The sequence below is a fragment of the Nannobrachium achirus genome (genome assembly GCF_963921795.1).
Source record: "Nannobrachium achirus genome assembly, chromosome: 23".
Lineage (NCBI taxonomy): Eukaryota > Metazoa > Chordata > Actinopteri > Myctophiformes > Myctophidae > Nannobrachium > Nannobrachium achirus.
Window position 1 is genome coordinate 8,932,870 of NC_137830.1, and position 20,781 is coordinate 8,953,650.

Genomic DNA, 20,781 nt, shown 5'->3' on the forward strand with positions numbered 1-20,781 from the left:
CCTACACATTCATTGTCGCACCATTTCCGTATCCGCTCCAGAACCAGACCGGATGAACAACCTGCAAAGTGAATTGATCCAAGCCTACTTCCTGAACAAGTTCGTGTCTTTTTTACAGTTTGGATTTTGTTCGATGGTGAGATGTGAGACGGAACGCATATCACACCGACACAAGCTGTACAGTCATTAAACTGGTAGGAAACGTGAATAATGTATGTTTTATTTTACAATGAATTCTCAATTATCATCTACTATTTGATATTTATTATTTATTTACTAACTTCTGCATATGTAGCCTACTTTTGAGAACATTGGGTGGGTGATGTAGCCATATTGCAACACTTCAATCGATTTTTTAATCTGATGAATCTAAAACATATCTATGTTGTAATTTGCGTGCCTACTGTTTGATGTAGGCTACTCTTTAGTTGTGAGATGAACCAGAGTTTTTAAGTCGTGACTTTTTGTTGCAGTAACACATTGTTGAGTTCGTCCTCAAGTTCATTTGGTGTTTATTTTACCAGTCATGCGGTGTTGGTGTGTGTTGTTATGTCACTAGTTGTTATGTTGTGTGTGTTACTACTAGGCATGGCAGGTAGGCCTACCTACAGGCTAGTAGTAGCAGGTATCTTCCTCCCACTAGAGCAGGGGTCTTCAACAGGGGGTAAGGGACCCCTAGGGGGTCCTCAGAGTTACTACAGGGGGGTCCTCCACATTTTTGTGTGAAACTTTTCTTTTCTCATTTTTTACATTAACCACTTGAACCCTAACGTCCATATTCTGAGAACTTGGTTTTAGCCAAAAAATAGCAGATCTGTTGTGAGCTTGTAGATCGTCTATTTTCGGCAAAGAGGTTTGGTGTGGAGGGGAAAAAAGAGCAAACTAAGCACAGAGTGAAAGGTCAGGTTTATTAAGTAGCCTATATGGTTCAAGTGTTTAAACATCTGAAAAAAATACACTGATGATTGTGCTGTCAAATGATGTGGCATACGAAAAAAGGTTGTGGGGGATTTCTCTCTCAACTAAGGGGTCTTTGGAATGAAAACGTTGAAGACCCCTGCACTAAAGGAAGTGTACAGGTTGTCTTGGTGCAAGTATGCACCTGGTACTGTGGGAGTACATTTTTTGCAGGTCTTTCAGTCCGAGTGTATCAAAAAGCACCTCGGTTAAGGCGGAGACGACCTCCGCGAGGGCCCCTGGCCGATAATTTTTTAGGGGCCCCCCACCATAATCCCCCCTCCCGACGCGCACTACCCAGCTCGGATTTTAAGCCATGATGTGGGCCAAGAAAGCACCTGTTGACAACAGAGGAGGGGCCCACACGTTTGATTTTTAATTAACGTATACATTTAATTTAGTAAATTGTCAATGACCACGCAGCCCAGTTCCCCCAAGGGCCCCTGGCAACGGCCCCACCGGCTCAATGGTTGAAGAAGTAGTTCACCCCCAAAATGACTTTTCTTCTATTGATTACTCATTCCATAGAGACTTCAGTTCAATACATTTTTTTGTATGTCACATTCCTAAGACAACAAATGTGTTACAATAAATGTACCCCCATTGATTCCGGATGGGGACTCGAATGCTTTTCCAGAATCAATGGGGGTACATTTACTATTATATATTTTTTTTGTCTAAGGAATGCGACAAATACAAAAACATATTATTGAACTCAAGTCTCCATGGGGTGAGTAATCAATAGAAAACACGTCATTTTGGGGGAGAGAGAGAGGGAGAGACAAAGGAGAGACATGGGAAAAGGGGGGGGGAGCATTCACCAGCGTCAGCAGCTTAGCATTCACCAGGTTAGCATTCACCAGCGTAATTTTTACTGGGGTTAGGGTTAGTTCTTGATACACTCATACTGAAAGACCTGCAAAAAAGACCCTGTGTCTGCACTATTCAGGCTACTGCACTTGACTGGTCTGATTAGGTCTACTCTACACAGTTAGGGCTCTATCTTGCCTTATCTTTTTTTTTTATTGCAATGTAGGCTATAGTGATTCATATACATTGTAGTGGACTTTTTATGCTCTTGTTTTTTGACTCCAAGCTAAGTTATTATAGAACTTATAATGGTTTAATGGAACTTATAATGGTATAATGGAACTTATAAGAGTTTGTGTAGGAGTTGAAGAGCCAAAAGTTTTAATCTGGATGATGACGCTCTTTTGCTCATATCAGCTGGTATGTTCTTGTACTTTATTTCATGTTATTTGTAAGGCTGGGACTTTAACTGATTAATTGCGATTAATTAATTACAGAAAATTAACGTGAAAAATTACGCATTTTCATCGCACTTATTTTTTGCACCACAGAACCTTCAGTTTCGGGCATACCGATTATAGCGATGCACCAACCAAGAAGAGACAACAAACGCAAAGGGAGAAGTAGCCGATCAGAGCGCTTTGCTTGGCCCAGTGGATGCGAAATTTAGATTTAAAAAACTCACTCGTTGATTCATTCGTACAACAAAATGTGTTTTACTTGAAAAAAATGCTTCTCAGGTCAAATATTGATGTGCGATTAAAATGTGAGTAATTAATCACAGAGCCTGTAATTAATTAGATAACTTTTTTTAATCGCATCCCAGCCCTAGTTATTTGTAAACTGCTGCAGTTTCTGCATCCATACAATAGAACAACAACATGTATAATATTCCTGCTCTTTAGCCCAGTTGCTTCTAGGCACAGCGTCTATGCATAAATATTAAACTCTAAATACATATCTATCTTTCTTTCATTCATGTTAGAGACATAAATAAACAGAGATCCTGGAGCAGCAAGCAGCACAAGTCTTCACCTGTTACACTACGTGTTTGAGTATAAAGTCACAACATGGCATCTAGAAGTCAGTCAGCTGTGGAATACATCAAGAATGCCAGAGCCCAGCTAGTGAATGAGGGATTACAGAATATTTCTCTTATTGTAGATAATCTGTATCAGAGAGCAGTGTTCACCAAGGATGAGGCCAGCAAATTAGACTCAGAGAAAGATGACTTTGACAAGACAAGAACAATACTGGACTGGGTCACAAACAAAGGGGAAGCAGCCTGCTATGATTTACTGAAGATCATTCAGATGACCTTCTCAAAGACAACAGCATCTACGGAAGTAGCCTCCACCTCCACTCAGAAGAGCAGTTTCAACCTTCACCATTGGATCAGCTGCTTTTTTTTCATAGATGATGTGGAAAACATCCATTCTAAAGGTACAATTTGCAATGGAAACATTAAATTTATTTTCTTTTCTTTTTAGGTACTCAGAATGTGAATATATAGAGTTGTGATAGTGTGTTAACATATAAAGCCAATATAAATAATACATAATATATAAACCTGAAGCCACTTTACCCACCATCCCCTACAGTCTGGACCATAGACCTCATAGACCTCTCAAAGAGAAAGGCCTCTGATCTCCTAGAGGCGTTGAAACTCCAACCAAAGAAGAAACACGTGCAGCTGACTGTCAGGTCACCTGAAGAGAGTGAAGTGAGGATCTTCCTTCAGTGTCTACCCTACATCTCAAAACTCAGGTTAATGTCTTTCCTTTCATTCATGTAAAAGTCAATCTCAACAGATTTCTTTTAAAGGACCTACACCATGAATTTTCACTTTTTCTATTTTAAAACCTTTTTTTGGGGTCCCACTGGCACCTTCTATCCTCACAAAGTCCTATTTCTGTACATTGTGTCTTTCTCTGGTTTTGGGAAGACAGAGATGAAAAGCTTTCCACGGGTTCTCAGAACAGTGCTGTTCTGAGAGTTGACGCATGTGACGTCACACGCGTTTCCCGTTTTTTTTTTTTCAGAGTAAAAAAAAAATTTTTTTTCAAAAATATTTTTTCAAAAAAAAAAATTTATTTTCAAAAAAAAAATTCAAATTTTTTTTTTTTTCAAAAACTGTCAAAGAAAAAAAAAAAATTAAAAAAAAGTTCAAAATCTTTTTTTTTTTCCAAAACTTTTTTTTCAATTTTTTTTTTACAAAAACTTTTTTTTAAAAACTTTTTTTTTTTCAAAAAACTTTTTTTCAAAAACTTTTTTTTTTTCAAAAAACTTTTTTTTCAAAAAACTTCTTTTTTTTCTGGAAAAAACACACCTAGATGCGCCCCTGAGCAAACAGAGGCCGTTTTGGTATTGCAGCTGGAGAGCCTCATTATAGTAGAGCTAGAACAAACAAAAAGAATGGTCAGAGTGTTTGTTGAGGGTTAAAACCTGTCTAAAGACTCAATTTTGAGCATATATTTATACAAAAAATATAGTTTTAAAAGCATGGTGTAGGCCCTTTAACATAGTGCATTAAAGGAGTAGTTCACCCCCAAAATGACTTTTCTTCTATTGATTACTCACGCCATGGAGACCAAAGGGCTCGATTTTGAAATTCGCTTTGAGCGCACAAATCGGCGTAATTCGGCGAGCGCCACCCGTCATATGCTCTCTTGCTATTATAAAATGCACGCTGAATGTAATCAGCACGCTGAACGTTAGTGTTGTTGCGTCGCCCGCATACCGGTATTTACGTCAGGGGGAGTTTTTTTAATGTAAATCGGTGGGCGGAGTGCAACGCAATGCGGCAATGTGCTATTATATTATAAAAATTAAAGCATAGCGTTTAGATGTGGTTAAACCTGCTTTTATGCGCTAAAATCCATGTTTATTCCCCCTGGGAGAGGATGCGCCGCTTAGCCGTGCAGGTGCCACTGCTGGCCAAGCCTATTAAGAACCAATAGCTATATTTGTTTTATTCTGTAAATTCTCGTCTAATTTTACAAATGTAAATGTCTAAATATTCCTTGGGATGTATACATTATACTATACATGTAGGTTGCTACATTGCAAGGTTTGTGTGAGAACTTTGATGGCAAAGCTTTGTGATGGAGAAATCACATTCAATAAGACCATACCTCGTTACAGCCCGCTGCCTCTGTCTGACTCCGTGTACATGTGATATCACTGATATGTGAATAAGCAAAGAAAACAGGGACTACACTCCCCACATTGCTGTCCATTTGTCTGTGCAAAGATGAGAGAGCGCCTTCGCCCCTTTGCAAAGGTCAGTTTTATGCAAGTTCTTGCTTTCTTAAAGGGGATGGGGAACCGGTTCCCCTGGTTGTCCCTGGTTCGATTCCCGGCCAGGATAACAATGTCGATGTGTGTCCCTGAGCAAGACTCTTAATCCCTAATTGCCCACGCGCTCCTTGTGGGCTGCGAAGCAGCTGGGTTGGGCTGCAAATACTGAATTTCCCTCGTGGGAGGAGTAGGTAACTATTATCATTATTATCACCAGTAAGACTCCCTAATCGGGAGATAAGCGACCGTCAGGTCGCAGCGTGATTTTAGGGCAAAATGTGTAGGAGCAGTGTCCAAAAAATGTGTTTGAAAAAATATATGGGACAGATCCATGTTGATGACATGAGTGTAGACATACTGTGTACCGATTTGCGTAATTCTAGGGCAAAATCTGTAGGGGCAGTGTCCAAAAATGTGTTTGAAAAAGTCGGCCTGATGGTGGCGCTATATGGGACAGATCAATGTTGATGGCATGAGTGTAGACATACTGTGTACCGATTTGTGTGATTTTAGGGCAAAATCTGTAGGAGCAGTGTCCAAAAATGTGTTTGAAAAAATGGGCCTGATGGTGACGCTATATGGGACAGCTCCATGTTGATGACATGAGTGTAGACATACTGTGTACCGATTTGCGTGATTTTAGGGCAAAATCTGTAGGAGCAGTGTCCAAAAATGTGTTTGAAAAAATGGGCCTGATGTTGACGGCTCTCTTGGCGCCGCCGAGGCGGGTGCGTGGGTACCGGCCCCGGCTCTCCCGGTCGCTCCTAGCCCGAGTTACGGCATTTTATGTGCGCCGCTATTTAGCACCTTCTAAATAGGGCGGTCAGAGTGTTTTTTTTTTTATATATATATTTGTTGCATTCGTAAGAAAAGATTTGAGTATAGTAAATTTACCCCCATTGATTCCGGATGGGGACCCGAATGGATTTGGGATCATATTTTTGTCTTAGGAATGCAACAAATACAAAAAAATATTATTGAACTCAAGTCTCCATGGTATGAGTAATCAATAGGAAAAAAAAAATCTGTCTCCATAGCTTAGTTATTTACAAGTTCAGTATATCATACACAATTTGTGATTTAATTTCCTCTCTTTAACCTGAAATCTGATAGATACAGCGTTGACCTTTTTATTTTATTAGTGTGGTTGCTTAGGCAACTATATTGTTCTCATGCTTCACACACTGTTGTCCCTGTTGTCATGCTTCACACGTCATCGCAATATAGAATACCAGTAAGACTCCCTAATCGGGAGATAAGCGACCGTCAGGTCGCAGCGTGATTTTTTTTTTTTACTTTTTATTTATTTCAAACAACAAACTGCCAAGGCAGAAAACCACATATAGTAGGGGGAAATAAGGGTTGAACCATTACGCGTTGGATACAGGCACCACATTTGGTACACATGTCCCTTGGGTCATCCTAAAACATCCTAGAAGGGGTGCCCAAAAAAATCTTAAACAGGAAGTGAGTTACTGACAAAGTTGAAAATGGCCACCTACAGTATTGTCGATTTACTCAAAAGACAACTTAAGAATCTCATAAAAGCATAAAACTGGGCACAAATGTCCCTTGTGTCATCCTAACACATACTAGTAGGGTTTTCCAAAAATAATCTGAACCAGGAAGTGAGTTATTGACTAATTTAAAATGGCCACCTACAGTGTTGACAGATGAAGCAAAGACACCTTAATGAATGTCATAAAGGCATGAAATGTGGTACAAATGTCCCTTGAGTCTTGAGTGATCTTAACGTATCCTACAAGGGGTGCCCAAATAAGTTTTAAACAGGAAGTGAGTTTTTGTCTGACCATGACCATGCACCTAAAGCAGTTGACACAAAAGAAAACATAAAGGGAAATTATTTGGCATGTACTGTACATTAACACATCGGCTGCCCACGTGGTGTCTACAAGTCAATCTCTTTGATGTCGCTGGAGGCCCACGACGCGTTTGGCGCGTTTTACAGTAAACTATACTGTACTGTAGCTACTGCACTTGGCTGCCGCGGTGATGAAACAAACTCCATTTCCCAACATGCAGCGCGCAATTACGTCATCCGGACGCGCTGTGTGTCTCGTTGACTTCCTGTCTAACGGCTGCACAAAAACGTGGTTTTCTCCTAATCTAGCTTTTAAATCACTTTCATTTCAAAACGGCAGCCTCTTCTACCTGCCATAACACAAACAATGTGGCTTAGAAATGATAAAAAACGGTCCTGACTGAAAGAAAAGATTTTCGCGAAATAAACAGGACATACTCCGATTACATTTACTCGGATTACTTTTCTCGCCAGTACTCTCGCCGGTAGGTAGAATGACGCGTTGCCATGGGCACCAGCAACACACACACGTCATACATCCGGGCACTCGATGTGTTAAGTGTTCCTTATTATATCCCAGAAGGGGTTATTTATTTGTTTGGGAAGGGACCATATTGAAGAAATTAGGCTGTTTAAACAGACAACTGCACAGTCTGCATAAACCTGGTGTATTTTCCAGTCTACTTTCTGTGTACATCATCTCCCCCCTTCTCCGCTCCCTCCACTGGCTCCATGTTGCTGCCCGCACAGAGTAAACACTGATGCTGTCCTTCAAAGCAGCCAAAAGTATGGCACCTCCAATCCTCCATGCCTTCAAAACATGGCAGCCTCTAGCTTGTCCATGAATCAGCAACGCATCCATATGTTTCAGGAGATGGTAGAGATTGCAGGTTTCTGGACCAAATGCCAGATTGGTAAACTGCTCGATTTGAATGTTGTAGAGTGCAACCTGTATGGTTTCGGAATGGTTTCCATTGAGAGACAATTTTGAGCGAACAGGTCCCTCCTTATCATTGACATTTTCAATGTCAGTTGTCTTGTCATACAGAACACAGGTGTATATTTCAAGCACTGTAAAACTGCTTGATTTCTGGGTGAACGCTTCAAAAGGATTAACCATACAAATAAATAACCCCTTCTAGGATAATAAGCAGTACTCAATATGTATCAACTTATATAGGCTTTTATGAAGTCCCTTTTTGGGCAACCCTTGTAGGATGTGTCGAGATCACCCAAGGGACATTTGTACCACATTGCATGCTTTTATGAGATTCTTTAGTTGTCTTTTGAGTAAATTGCCAATACTGTAGGCGGCCATTTTCAATTTTGTCAGTAACTCACTTCCTGTTTCAGATTTCTTTGGGCACCCCTTCTAGGATGTCTTAGGATGACCCAAGACACACATGTGCCAAAGTGTATGGCTCTATGAGATTCTATAGGGTTTTGAGGCAATAGCCAACACATAGGCGTCCATTTTCAATATTGTCATTAATTCACTTCCTGTTTAAGATTTCTTTGGGCACCCCTTCTAGGATGTCTTAGGATTACCCACAGGACATGTGTGCCAAATGTCATGCTTTCTGGAGATTGTTTTGGTGTCTTTTGAGTCAAGTCAACAGTTTAGGCGGCCATTTTTAATTTTGTCCATAACTCTCTTCCTGTTTAAGATTTTTTTGGGCACCCCTTCTAGGATGTTTTGGGATGACCCAAGGGACATGTGTACCAAATTTGGTGCTTGTATCCAACGCGTAATGGTTTGGCCATTTTTTGCCCTTATTTCCCCCTACTAATACAGCAAAACCTGAAAAAGACATGGACAACAACACAGGGGGGGGGGGGGGGGGGGGGGGAATTCTTTTCATGAGGCTGATTTCTTCCACAATGTCCAACCAATGATCCTCGCTAGGAGGGGCCTCTTTCAACCACCTTCTTGTGATTGCTTTTTTAGCCGCCAGTGTCAGATTTTAAACAGATGAATGTCCTCTTGTCCAACTGTGTCTTCGGGTATCAGGCCAAGATATAATACCGTGGGGTCATTAATGATCTTATAACCCATGATTTCCTCTAATATACTTAGAACACAGTCCCAGAATGTCTGTATTTTCTTACACGACCAGAATATATGTGAGTGATCGGCATTCAAGTGGCCACATTGTCTCCAACAATATTGCGGCTTTCCTAATTGTTTACTTTTGATTTTTGGTGTAATAAAAAAGCGCAACACATTTTTCCACCCGAATTCCCTCCAACCTTTAGAGCTAGTTGAAGACTGTTGTGTTTCACAAATAGAATGCCAATCACTCTCAGACAGTTCCGCAGTGTGATTTTAGGCCAAAATGTGTAGGAGCAGTGTCCAAAAATGTGTTTGAAAAAATCGGCCTGGCGGTGGCGCTATATGGGACAGATTCTTGTTGATGAGATGAGTGTAGACATACTGTGTACCGATTTGCGTGATTGTAGGGCAAAATCTGTAGGAGCAGTGTCCAAAAATGTGTTGTGTGACGTGTGACAGACTGACTGACTGACTGACTGACTGACTGACTGACTGACTGACTGACTGACTGACTGACTGACGGACGGACAGCTGGTCGAGGTTTTGATAGTAAATGCGACCTGACGGTCGCAATAAATGATAAGACGATGATAAGACTGATAAGACTTTTTTTTATCCCACAATTTTGTAACCTATTTTTACCCAGTGGTTGTCTAATGTATTGCTGGGCGCTAAACTCCCTCTGCCAACCTGGGGAGAGCGACCTCATGCTTCCTGGAATTGCACCTTTCTAGTTTTATTCTGTTTATGAATCATGATACAGATATCAGTATTTAATGTTGGTTTTCATTTGAACTGTTTCAGTGTCAGAATGTCAGGAACAACCAGGTTCCTGGGGAAGCTCATCTGTGAAGCAGCAGAACAGGAAGAAAAAACAGGAGAGAAGATTCTGGAATTGTTGTTTTCTGTGTATGATTACGAAGCATTCCTCTTTACTGCCTGGAGGACGAGGACGAGTGGTGATGGTCCGTACTGCAGGTGTAATGCACTACTGGACCTGTACTCCTATGTGAAGAACTATGAGACTCAAACAAGCAGAAGTGTTCTTCCAGCATTACAACCAGTTTACCAGTCACTTCCTACAGCCTGGTCCATAGACCTTTCAGAGAGAAAGGTCTCCCTCCTCCTAGAGGTGATGAAACTCCAACCAGAGAAGAAACTAGTAGAGCTGAGAGGCTGGTCAGATGAAGAGAGTGAAGTGAGGATCTTCCTTCAGTGTCTACCCTACATCTCACAACTCAGGTTAATGTGTTTTTCTTTCATTGAATATGTGTCTAAATATAAAAGCTATCGAAACAATGTTTTTTATTTTGATAATGAGTTATGATTTATGTACTCTTGTGTATTTATCCACTTTCAATCTAGTGTCCCTATTTTGGGCATGTCATTATAGGCAAGAACTATTTCCAAAAATAGTCAATCTACAAGCTCACAAACGCATCATGAAATGATGCATGATTGTGAGCTTGTAGATCAGCTATTTCGTTTGACACCGTCAAATGACAAAGTATACTGTAAACTATTGGTTAAGAGGGATTGATAACGTGTTATTTGTTCCCGGCATCAAGATACAGTATTCGTCTTCATAGTTTGATATTCTTTATGAATGGTTTAGAAGTTAAGTATAACATACACTATAAAGTTTTCGTTGATTTTCCACTGACTCTCCACTGACTCTTTAACCTGAAATAGCTACAATGTTGACCTTTTCATATATTTTCTTTATAATACAGAGATCGATATTTAATGTTGTTTTCCATTTTAACAGTTTCAGTTTTGCTTATGGAAGGTCAAACGCAATCAAGTTCCTGGGGAAGCTCATCTGTGAAGCAGCAGAAAGGGAAGAAGAAACAGGAGAGAAGATTCTGGAATTGCTGTCTTCTGTGTGTGATTACAAAACATTCCCCCTTAGTGACTTGCAAGATGATTGGCACAGCAGGAAGTATCAATGTGATGCACTACTGGAGCTGTACTCCTATGTGAAGAACTACTATGAGACTCAAACAGGCAGAAGTGTTCTTCCAGCATTACAACCAGTTTACCAGTCAGCTCCTGCAGTCTGGTTCATAAACCTCTCAGAGAGAAAGGTCTCCCTCCTCCTAGAGGTGCTGAAACTCCAACCAGAGAAGAAAACAGTAGAGCTGGCAGGCTGGTCAGATGAAGAGAGTGAAGTGAGGATCTTCCTTCAGTGTCTACCCTACATCTCACAACTCAGGTTAATGTGTTTTTCTTTCATTGAATATGTGTCTATATAAAAGCTATCTAAACAATGTTTTTTATTTCGATAATGAGTTGTGATTTATGTACTCTTGTGTATTTATCCACTTTCAATCTAGTGCCCCTATTTTGGGCATGTCATTATAGGCAAGAACTATTTCCAAAAATAGTCGATCTACAAGCTCACAAACGCATCATGAAATGATGCATGATTGTGAGCTTGTAGATCAGCTATTTCGTTTGACACCGTCAAATGACAAAGTATACTGTAAACTATTGGTTAAGAGGGATTGATAACGTGTTATTTGTTCCCGGCATCAAATGATACAGTATCCGTCTTCATAGTTTGATATTCTTTATGAATGGTTTAGAAGTTAAGTATAACATACACTATAAAGTTTTCGTTGATTTTCCACTGACTCTCCACTGACTCTTTAACCTGAAATAGCTACAATGGTGACCTTTTCATATATTTTCTTTATAATACAGAGATCGATATTTAATGTTGTTTTCCATTTTAACAGTTTCAGTTTTGCTTATGGAATGTCAAACGCAACCAAGCTCCTGGGGAAGCTCATCTGTGAAGCAGCAGAACGGGAAGAAGAAACAGGAGAGAAGATTCTGGAATTGCTGTCTTCTGTGTGGGATTACAAAATATTCCCCCTTAGTGACTTGCAAGATGATTGGCACAGCAGGAAGTATCAATGTGATGCACTACTGGAGCTGTACTCCTATGTGAAGAACTATGAGACTCAAACAGGCAGAAGTGTTCTTCCAGCATTACAGCCAGCTTACCAGTCAGCTCCTGCAGTCTGGTCCATAAACCTCTCAGAGAGAAAGGTCTCCCTCCTCCTAGAGGTGCTGAAACTCCAACCAGAGAAGAAAACAGTAGAGCTGGCAGGCTGGTCATATGAAGAGAGTGAAGTGAGGATCTTCCTTCAGTGTCTACCCTACATCTCACAACTCAGGTTAATGTGTTTTTCTTTCATTGAATATGTGTCTATATAAAAGCTATCTAAACAATGTTTTTTATTTCGATAATGAGTTATGATTTATGTACTCTTGTGTATTTATCCACTTTCAATCTAGTGTCCCTATTTTGGGCATGTCATTATAGGCAAGAACTATTTCCAAAAATAGTCGATCTACAAGCTCACAAACGCATCATGAAATGATGCATGATTGTGAGCTTGTAGATCAGCTATTTCGTTTGACACCGTCAAATGACAAAGTATACTGTAAACTATTGGTTAAGAGGGATTGATAACGTGTTATTTGTTCCCGGCATCAAATGATACAGTATCCGTCTTCATAGTTTGATATTCTTTATGAAGGGTTTAGAAGTTAAGTATAACATACACTATAAAGTTTTCGTTGATTTTCCACTGACTCTCCACTGACTCTTTAACCTGAAATAGCTACAATGGTGACCTTTTCATATATTTTCTTTATAATACAGAGATCGATATTTAATGTTGTTTTCCATTTTAACAGTTTCAGTTTTGCTCATGGAAGGTCAAAGGCAACCAAGTTCCTGGGGAAGCTCATCTGTGAAGCAGCAGAACGGGAAGAAGAAACAGGAGAGAAGATTCTGGAATTGCTGTCTTCTGTGTGTAATTACAAAACATTCACCCTTAGTGACTGGCAAGATGATTGGCACAGCAGGAAGTATCAATGTGATGCACTACTGGACCTGTACTCCTATGTGAAGAACTATGAGACTCAAACAGGCAGAAGCGTTCTTCCAGTATTACAGCCAGTTTACCAGTCAGCTCCTGCAGTCTGGTCCATAGACCTCTCAGAGGGAAACGTCTCCCTCCTCCTAGAGGTGCTGAAACTCCAACCAGAGAAGAAACCAGTTCAACTGACAGGCTGGTCATATGAAGAGAGTGAAGTGAGGATCCTCCTTCAGTGTCTACCCTACATCTCACAACTCAGGTTAATGTGCTTCCTTTAATTTCACATTATTATTTATGAAATATTTTTGTACATATATAGATTGTACATAATATAGATGTCGTTTCACACCTTGTTTCTCGAACTGATGGATTTATTCAAGCTTTTCATGACTCAAATTACCCAACGTGAAACTGTATAAATAAAGCATAAATACAAGGACATAAATAACAGAACATAAATCACATACATAGAAAGCATAACAACCTATAAACAAATGTAATGAACAAACAAGGAGAATACAAACACACCCCGCTGGCTGCATGTAACCAACCAGAGGCTGTGAGGAGTCCCAAGTGTCCAGGAACAAACATACAACTGCAAATGGATGATACAATTAACTCCATATTCAACTCAAATAAACTTGACTTCAATACACAATTCAGGAACAAACCTGTCTCTGTCCTGTGACACATTCAAACGCTCCCTCGTCACTACACACTTGTGGAACTCAGGGAAACTATGCCTATGGTTCCGGCATGAAGACAATTAGCTACATCCGGTACACAAATATATGGAAAACTTAAAACACATGCTAAAGTTCTGCTGCAAATTATATTTAGACCAAATAAAGAAAATAAATATGAACAAAAATGACCATTATGGCAGTCACATAGATAATGAGTTATGATTGGTGCGCTGATTTATTTTGCTATAAATGCATTGTGTGTGCGTGCGTGCGTGTGTGTGCGCGTGTGTGCGCACGCGGTTCCTTCCTTCCCCTGCATAAATTGAGACAGATATGCAGCAGTGATGCGAGAAGGTGTCGTGGAGGAACAAGGACCTCATGTATTTATGGAGCGGGACCACTGGAGGACCATACTAGACCAGAAGGCCTGCAGAGGTTTGGCCCTGGTTCTGGAACACTCTGAGGGACTGACACACCTGGACCTCAGTCACTGTCAACTCACTGACAAGCTGCTAAAGACTCTGATCCCCCACCTGCACAAAGTACAAGTCCTGGAGTGAGTAGTCTTATAGAATGCTGTGTGTGTGTGTGTGTGTGTGTGTGTGTGTGTGTGTGTGTGTGTGTGTGTGTGTGTGTGTGTGTGTGTGTGTGTGTGTGTGTGTGTGTGTGTGTGTGTGTGTGTGTGTGTGTGTGTGTGTGTGTGTGTGTGTGTGTGTGTGTGTGTGTGTGTGTGTGTGTGCGTGCGTGCGTGTGAGAATGACCATTAGATAATCTATTTTTGTCTCTTCTCTTCCTTGTGTTGTTGTAGTCTGAGTCACAACAATCTCACTGATGCTCTAACAGACAGATTAGTCCAGCTGCTCTCCATCAATACCTCCATCCAAACTGTACGGTGAGTACAATGGACTTATGTCTGTCACCAAAGTCTGCAACTTCGGTGTCATCCTGGATTCCAGTCATCCCACCCTCTCCTTCCAATCCCATATCAACAATATTACAAAAACAGCCTTTTTCCACCTCCGAAACATTGCCTGCAGCCTCTGTCCCACACTATCCCAAACTGCTGCAGAGACACTCATCCATGCCTTCATCACATCCAGACTCCACTACTGCAATAGCCTTCTTTACTGTGACACTTCCAAAGTACTTTGCAAAACTACAAACTACAATATGTGTGATACTCTGCAGCCCGCCTGCTCACCAAAACCCCATCAAGAGACCACATCACCCCAGTTGGCTCCCATTAAAATACAGAATTGATTTAAAAATACTGATCACCACCTACAAGGCCCTCAACAACCATCGCTATCTCTCTGACCTCGTCAAACCTCATGTTCCCTCCCGCCCCCTCAGGTCTGGCAATGCCAAACTGCTGGAATTCACCCATAAAGCAAATAAACGCACCTGGGGTGACAGGGCCTTCTCAGTTGCAGCCCCCACCCTCTGGAACCCACTCCCACCTCACATAAAAGCCGCCCTCCACCCTTGCCGTGTTCAAAGCCTCCCTCAAAACCCACCTCTTTAGACTTGCTTTCCCCACCTAACTCTACTCTCCCTTTCCTACTTTAATCTGTTCTGTGACCCTGCTAATTTTCTTTTTAGCTTTTTAAATTATTCTCTTAATAAAGTTTTTATTTTATTTGTATTCCTGTTTTGTAAAGCGACTTATCTGATGTATTATTATGTCTGAATGTGAGCATTATTAATAGAAGAACTTATTGTTCTCAGATGGTTAGATAAATCAGTCATCAACATGGTTTAATACACACATCAAACCTGTTGAATTAAATGTTTCATCCTTCGATGTCTTTCCAGACTCTTCAACAACTGCTTCAAGGACACGACTCCCTTCCTGAGAGACAAACGCTTTGACCTCATTGACCCCTACCCGAGAGGCTTTGAAATGGTACACATTTTACTTTTACTCATTGTACTCGAGATAAAATTAACTAACTAATAATATCTTTATTGCAAGCAAGTACAATGAGTACAACAACCCATGTTCACTTAAAATAATTGAATACTTTTTAATACCTTCCTGACAGACAAGCGCTTTTGAAATTTGGCCAACCAATCAATAGCAGGCTTTAGTCAAAGTAAGCCGAAATTGTCATAGTCATCTTGTCAAACGTACACAATATTGGGGAGGAATTAATTTAAACCTACAGTGGATTACATTTTTTGATTGATTAGCGTATTAATCCTGCAGGGGAAATCTTTAGTGGCAGGAATTATAAATGTGACTTTTATACATCTCAGTGGAACACAAATAAACACAGTTTGGTTGGTGAAACAATCCCTTATAATATAATGGTTATAGTTCCCCACAAATAAATGTACATAGAGTAGCAATCTACTAACTAAGGTGAGAGATGTTCAGCTCTTAAGCTGTGAATAGAGAAATACCCAAATATGACCTAAACCGTTGTCCCGTCAGAGTCAGCACAGACTCATATTTGTGATTCAAGGAATGAAGCATAGCTTACCTTTTACATTTAGAGACGTCAACCTGCCATTATACGTGTTTTTTTTTAAGGAGACAAATGAAAGAGATGCAAGGAACGTCTGTGTCTGCATGTTTGTTTTTTCTTCCCTTACACATGCTTAGCCTGCATCCCAGAATGTCCAAGTTAAAAAAAGAAAATCTGTGTGTAAGCTAGGCGTCATCTACTAATAGAATGCCACTGAAGCAAGACATGTTAAAACACTGACATTTTTAAGATCTGGCCATACCCTAGCTTTTGCCGAACTGACGCCACTGGTTGCCATAACCTAGCTGTTGCTGAACTGACGCCACTGTGGTGCTGTAGAACAGTCTTATTTGGTTCATGTTTATTTGTTTGTGTATGTTTTAGGGAACTGTTCCTTTGCCTGGTGAAATGAAAACTGATCCTGATCCTGATCATGATGATGATGATGTGACGTGCCTGTCTCCAGTAAGGAACATGTCTCCATTCAGACATATCTCCATTCCGACAGTGACTTCTTATTGTCGGAGTGGCGACACTCCCATGGGCCTAAGGTTTAGGGTTAGCCAGTCATCACAAGATTCTCCACAGGAAATAGTTCCCTCCTCTATTGCTCCAGTGTCCCCCCATCCCCCCATGTTACCTTCCCCATCCGTATCACATCAGGCCTCCCAACATTCCCCAGAAGAAATCATGTCCTGTGATGTGTCAACCACAGACCATCCTGTTACAGAGTCACTGTCCTCTCCACATCCCTCACTGGGGCTCCAAGATGAAACTGATCTAAGTAGAGGCTTCAGTGGTTTGAGGGTGAGAGAATCCAGCTCCCTGCCTCGTTCTCGCAGCTTAACCTCACTGAGCCAAAGTCCAGGCATGGAGTACAAGGCAGGTTTCAGAGCAAAGCGCTCCAACAGTTTAAATGATGTCACACTACTGGACAAAGCACAGAAAATGACACCTGACATAATTTTTGTAGAAAACAAGGAAAGCTACAGGTTGCACTGCACCCAAGCAGGACTGTACCAATGCAGCGTGACCGACCTGGTGTTTAAGATGGAGGCAGAGACAGATGTGACTTACAGCACAGTCCCTTGGAACCGAAGGCTTCAAGCCCAGCTTGGCAAGAGACCTGCAGGACCACTGTTTGACATCCAATGTCCTCAGGGGTCTGCGTGTCGGTTACACCTCCCGCACTGTGAGATCCTCTCCATGGGTGGAGGCAAGTCCTTGTATGTTGTCCATGTGACGGATGATGGCATTGAGCTTATCAAGCCCGACGCGATCACAGAAACGCATGTCATCATCAACATAACCGAATTTTCACTCTACGGTGTCGTTGTCAATGATGACAGCAGCTGCAAACCTTCCACTTCAGGTTTCTTTGCAGGTGTAAAAGAGTGGGTCAAATCTTTTTTTACTGCCACTCCTATCCATGCATTGGTGTTACTGTTTTATGCACCACTCATTTCAACCCTGAAAGTATTGCTGCTTCCTGGGAACGTTGTGCTGGATGAAGTGCTGAACGTAAGGAGGAAGAGGCATGGAGAAGAGATTTACATCGAAGTACCTCCCTGCAAACTAATCCCAAATCAAGAATACACCCTCTCCACTTCCGCTCAAGAAGATTCCATCCTAATTCAACCAAAGAAGACGACATTTGAAGTTTATGAATCATCCTATATAAATTACGTGCCATCATTTAACGTGAACCTTTTGGAAAGGTTTAAGGGTGATTTTAGGCTGCTTCTCAAGCCGCTTTCCCACTCCCAGGAAATGCCTGTTGTAGACAGCAACACCTCAGACTGTGCATGGGAATGCCACGTGCCCCTTTCAGCTCCTGCTTTAAGGAGACAACAAGTTGAGCGCACACTGAGTCTTGAAGTGGAGGACAGACTGTTTTCTGTGCGGAGCAGCTTCATCGACAGCATCTCGGCTCCCAATCTCGAACGTCTCGTGGACAAACTTTTCGTGAAGGGGACGCTAACTGACCCTGAGCGGGAGACGGCCGAAGAGAAGCAGGCAAGGAAGGACATGGCACGTTTTGTCATCGATACAGTGAGGAGAAAAGGACCTGAGGCAAGTGCAAGCATGATATTGATTCTCTGCGATATCGACCCTTTCCTTTCTGGACATCTTGGGTTGATTTAAAACTGTACCGACGGACTTAAAATACCTTATTCAGTATGTGGTCAATGTCCTGCCTCGTATTTGTTCTTTCCTGTTAGGGTCCATTTGGTTACATCTGTACCCTCTCTGAGTTACAAATAGATGAATGAACACTGGGGATTGTAGAACGAAAGCTGGATCTAATGTATACCCATCATCAGTAAGTGACTGACAGGCCGCCCTGAACGGACTACAGCCTACGATCGCAGGCCTACTGACATGTCTCAGAACCCTTACTGGACTGCATTACCCAGAATCCTCATTGGACTACAGTACCCAGCCTATGATCACAGGCCTACTGACATGTCTCAGCACTCAGACTAAAAAAAGGCCTTCCCTTTATTTGCCTGGAATTAACTTTGTAAAAACTCTGATACCACAGACTTGCTTGGTATTCTTTTTTGGCACCTTATTGTCTAATATGCACAGTATTATCTGCTGCTATGTTGATGCACCTTGTGTCTAACCCCATGTACATACTGATACTGTACCAGATGGATATGAAATGTGTAAATATGTAGATATATTTTATTGATTATCTATTTTCTTCCTTCCCTTCCTTTGTCTCAGTATTGTTGATTACTGCATAGTTTGTGTTATATTCATCTCATAAACATGATCTTGCATTTCATAAAAATGTCCTCGCGTTTAATTTTCTTGCATATGATATGACAGCTGCCATTCCTGGCTTGAAAATAGATCTTTGGTCTCAAGTCAAGTGTCTACCTTGTAAAATGAAGGTAACATCATTGAATGAATAACTTTTCTTCAACAAATCCTATTATATCACATCATTCACATGCCTAAAACAGAGACAGGTAAAGTGTGTCTCGCTTTTGTCTGCTGTAGCCTAGTCAGTTTGTCATCATGTGTGGATGAATGATGGAGCTGGCTTGTTTTAACACGTAATAATTCTCTGTTTATTAATAGTGTGACGCTTTATCACACAATAGATCTTATGCTGCATTCACACTGAGAGAAGCCAAGCTAATGGTTTGCTTGGTAATTCAATGTATTCTCTATGCAAACCAGCATTAAAAATGTCCATGTCCATGGGTGGCCAGATACATATCATTTTGGGGGTCATGATAAAGTTTGAGAACCACTGATCATAGAGACGTAGTTTTTTCAGAAACCTTGGAAGGATTTAGAAGTAATTTAGTAGAATCAGCCTCATGTCTTAAGCTGGTTGCACACTGCTGCGTTTTTCGGGCCGAATATCGGAGTGAATTTCGGAGAGCGTGAATAAAAAAATCAACCTCACGTTATGTCAGTCACGTTTGCACACTGCTGCCCGTTTCGCGCACCACTCGGTCCCTTGCTCTCTCTATCTCTCTCTCTCTCTCCTTGCCCTGAAAAACGCATTTCGCAACGAAAAACGCAGCAGTGTGCAACCAGCTTTAAGGGCTGAACTATAGTAGCTGTAAACAAGCTGACAGCACCACACTCCATGTAAAGGTAAGTACAGTAGTACTATGAATGAATTATAAACAACCTGACAGCAGCAGATCTATCCATTTTCCTACAACTGATGAAGTGAGAGCTTAGTTCATGACTTCTCTAATCCACCAGAGGGTGCTATATAACCATGTTACATCAGACAGCTAGACTGCCACTGGAGCAGACTGAGACTGCACATGAAAAGATGTGCACACTCACTACAGTACAGCTCTCATATTCATAGGTTTGGCGGGAGTACACACACACACACACACACACACACACACACACACACACGCACGCACGCACGCACGCACACACACACACACACACACACACACACACACACACACACACACACACACACACACACACACACACATTTTCAACTGTTTTTATTATATTTTGGCAATCTAAACGTACGTTTTCTCATGCCAATTGAGAGAGAGAGAGAGAGAGAGAGAGAGAGAGACCACAGCACTGTACAGTTATCGTTTGCTCTTGGTTCCATATAGGTCTAACCGCCGGTCAGTCACAGATATAAGCAGCTCAGTGACCAGCAGCAGCCATACAGCCCCGCCCACAAATCCAAGCCTTCATAATGAGGCTCACGTGACCGCGCTAATCGCCACTACAGCAGCGTTTCCTTCCTTCCTTCCTTCCGCGTTCACGTGAGAAACGGTCATCACATCATCATCATCTTCACGACCATCCACGATGACGACACATCCATCCCTGGTTATACGACTAGTATAGGAGCACCCCTAAAAGAAGACCCAGGAGTCTGGTTTATTTTTAATATAGGTCTTGGGATTGTGTCCGTGTGAGTCTGTTTGCTTACCAAAATCAAGGAGAAGTCAAGGAGGAAAATGTATGTGACAATGCAAGAAGGACTGGAGGAGACCCTCACAAGGAGATGTGGTTGAACCATTAGCCTATCCTGCAGAATAGAATCCATGCATCCAGTCAGAACGGGTTTAGGTGCACGATCCGCGGATGATACAATAACCGTTACCGTTGATCGGATGATACAACGACCGTGACCGTTACCTGACCGTTACCTGGCCGGGGCCGTTGGGTTGGAGGGAAGGGGGTTTGGTCGGATGATCGGATCCATCCTCCACATCCACCCGCCATACTCCTCCTTCTCTGTGTTATCATCCTTCTCCCATCCCTCCTCTCC

At 41.5% G+C, this 20,781-nt stretch overlaps 1 protein-coding gene across 4 annotated transcripts; it reads left to right on the top strand.

Annotated features, from left to right (window-relative positions):
- The first annotated feature begins 143 nt into the window (after positions 1-143).
- Positions 144-18,737, top strand: LOC308309300 (uncharacterized protein). Of its 4 annotated transcripts, XM_080754839.1 has the most exons (13): positions 162-194; positions 2,120-2,187; positions 2,753-3,210; positions 3,369-3,534; positions 9,747-10,184; positions 10,711-11,157; positions 11,684-12,127; positions 12,654-13,097; positions 13,856-14,080; positions 14,333-14,416; positions 15,340-15,430; positions 16,380-16,453; positions 16,547-18,737. In XM_080754839.1, the coding sequence occupies exons 3-13, from the start codon at positions 2,838-2,840 to the stop codon at positions 18,138-18,140; spliced, it is 4,380 nt and encodes a 1,459-aa protein (XP_080610965.1). In that variant the 5' UTR covers positions 162-194; positions 2,120-2,187; positions 2,753-2,837; the 3' UTR covers positions 18,141-18,737. The 4 variants fall into 4 exon arrangements, with proteins under 4 accessions (XP_080610964.1, XP_080610965.1, XP_080610963.1 ...); XM_080754837.1 differs by having other exon boundaries at positions 16,380-18,737; XM_080754840.1 differs by lacking the exon at positions 15,340-15,430 and having other exon boundaries at positions 16,547-16,675.
- Positions 18,738-20,781: the final 2,044 nt, after the last annotated feature.

Coding starts and splice junctions, on each gene's coding strand:
- LOC308309300 (XM_080754838.1), top strand. CDS start 2,838: ATGGCATCTAGAAGTCAGTCAGCTGTGGAATACATCAAGAATGCCAGA. Junction 13,098..13,855: donor CCCTACATCTCACAACTCAG/GTTAATGTGCTT, acceptor AAATTGAGACAG/ATATGCAGCAGTGATGCGAG. Junction 14,081..14,332: donor CACAAAGTACAAGTCCTGGA/GTGAGTAGTCTT, acceptor GTGTTGTTGTAG/TCTGAGTCACAACAATCTCA.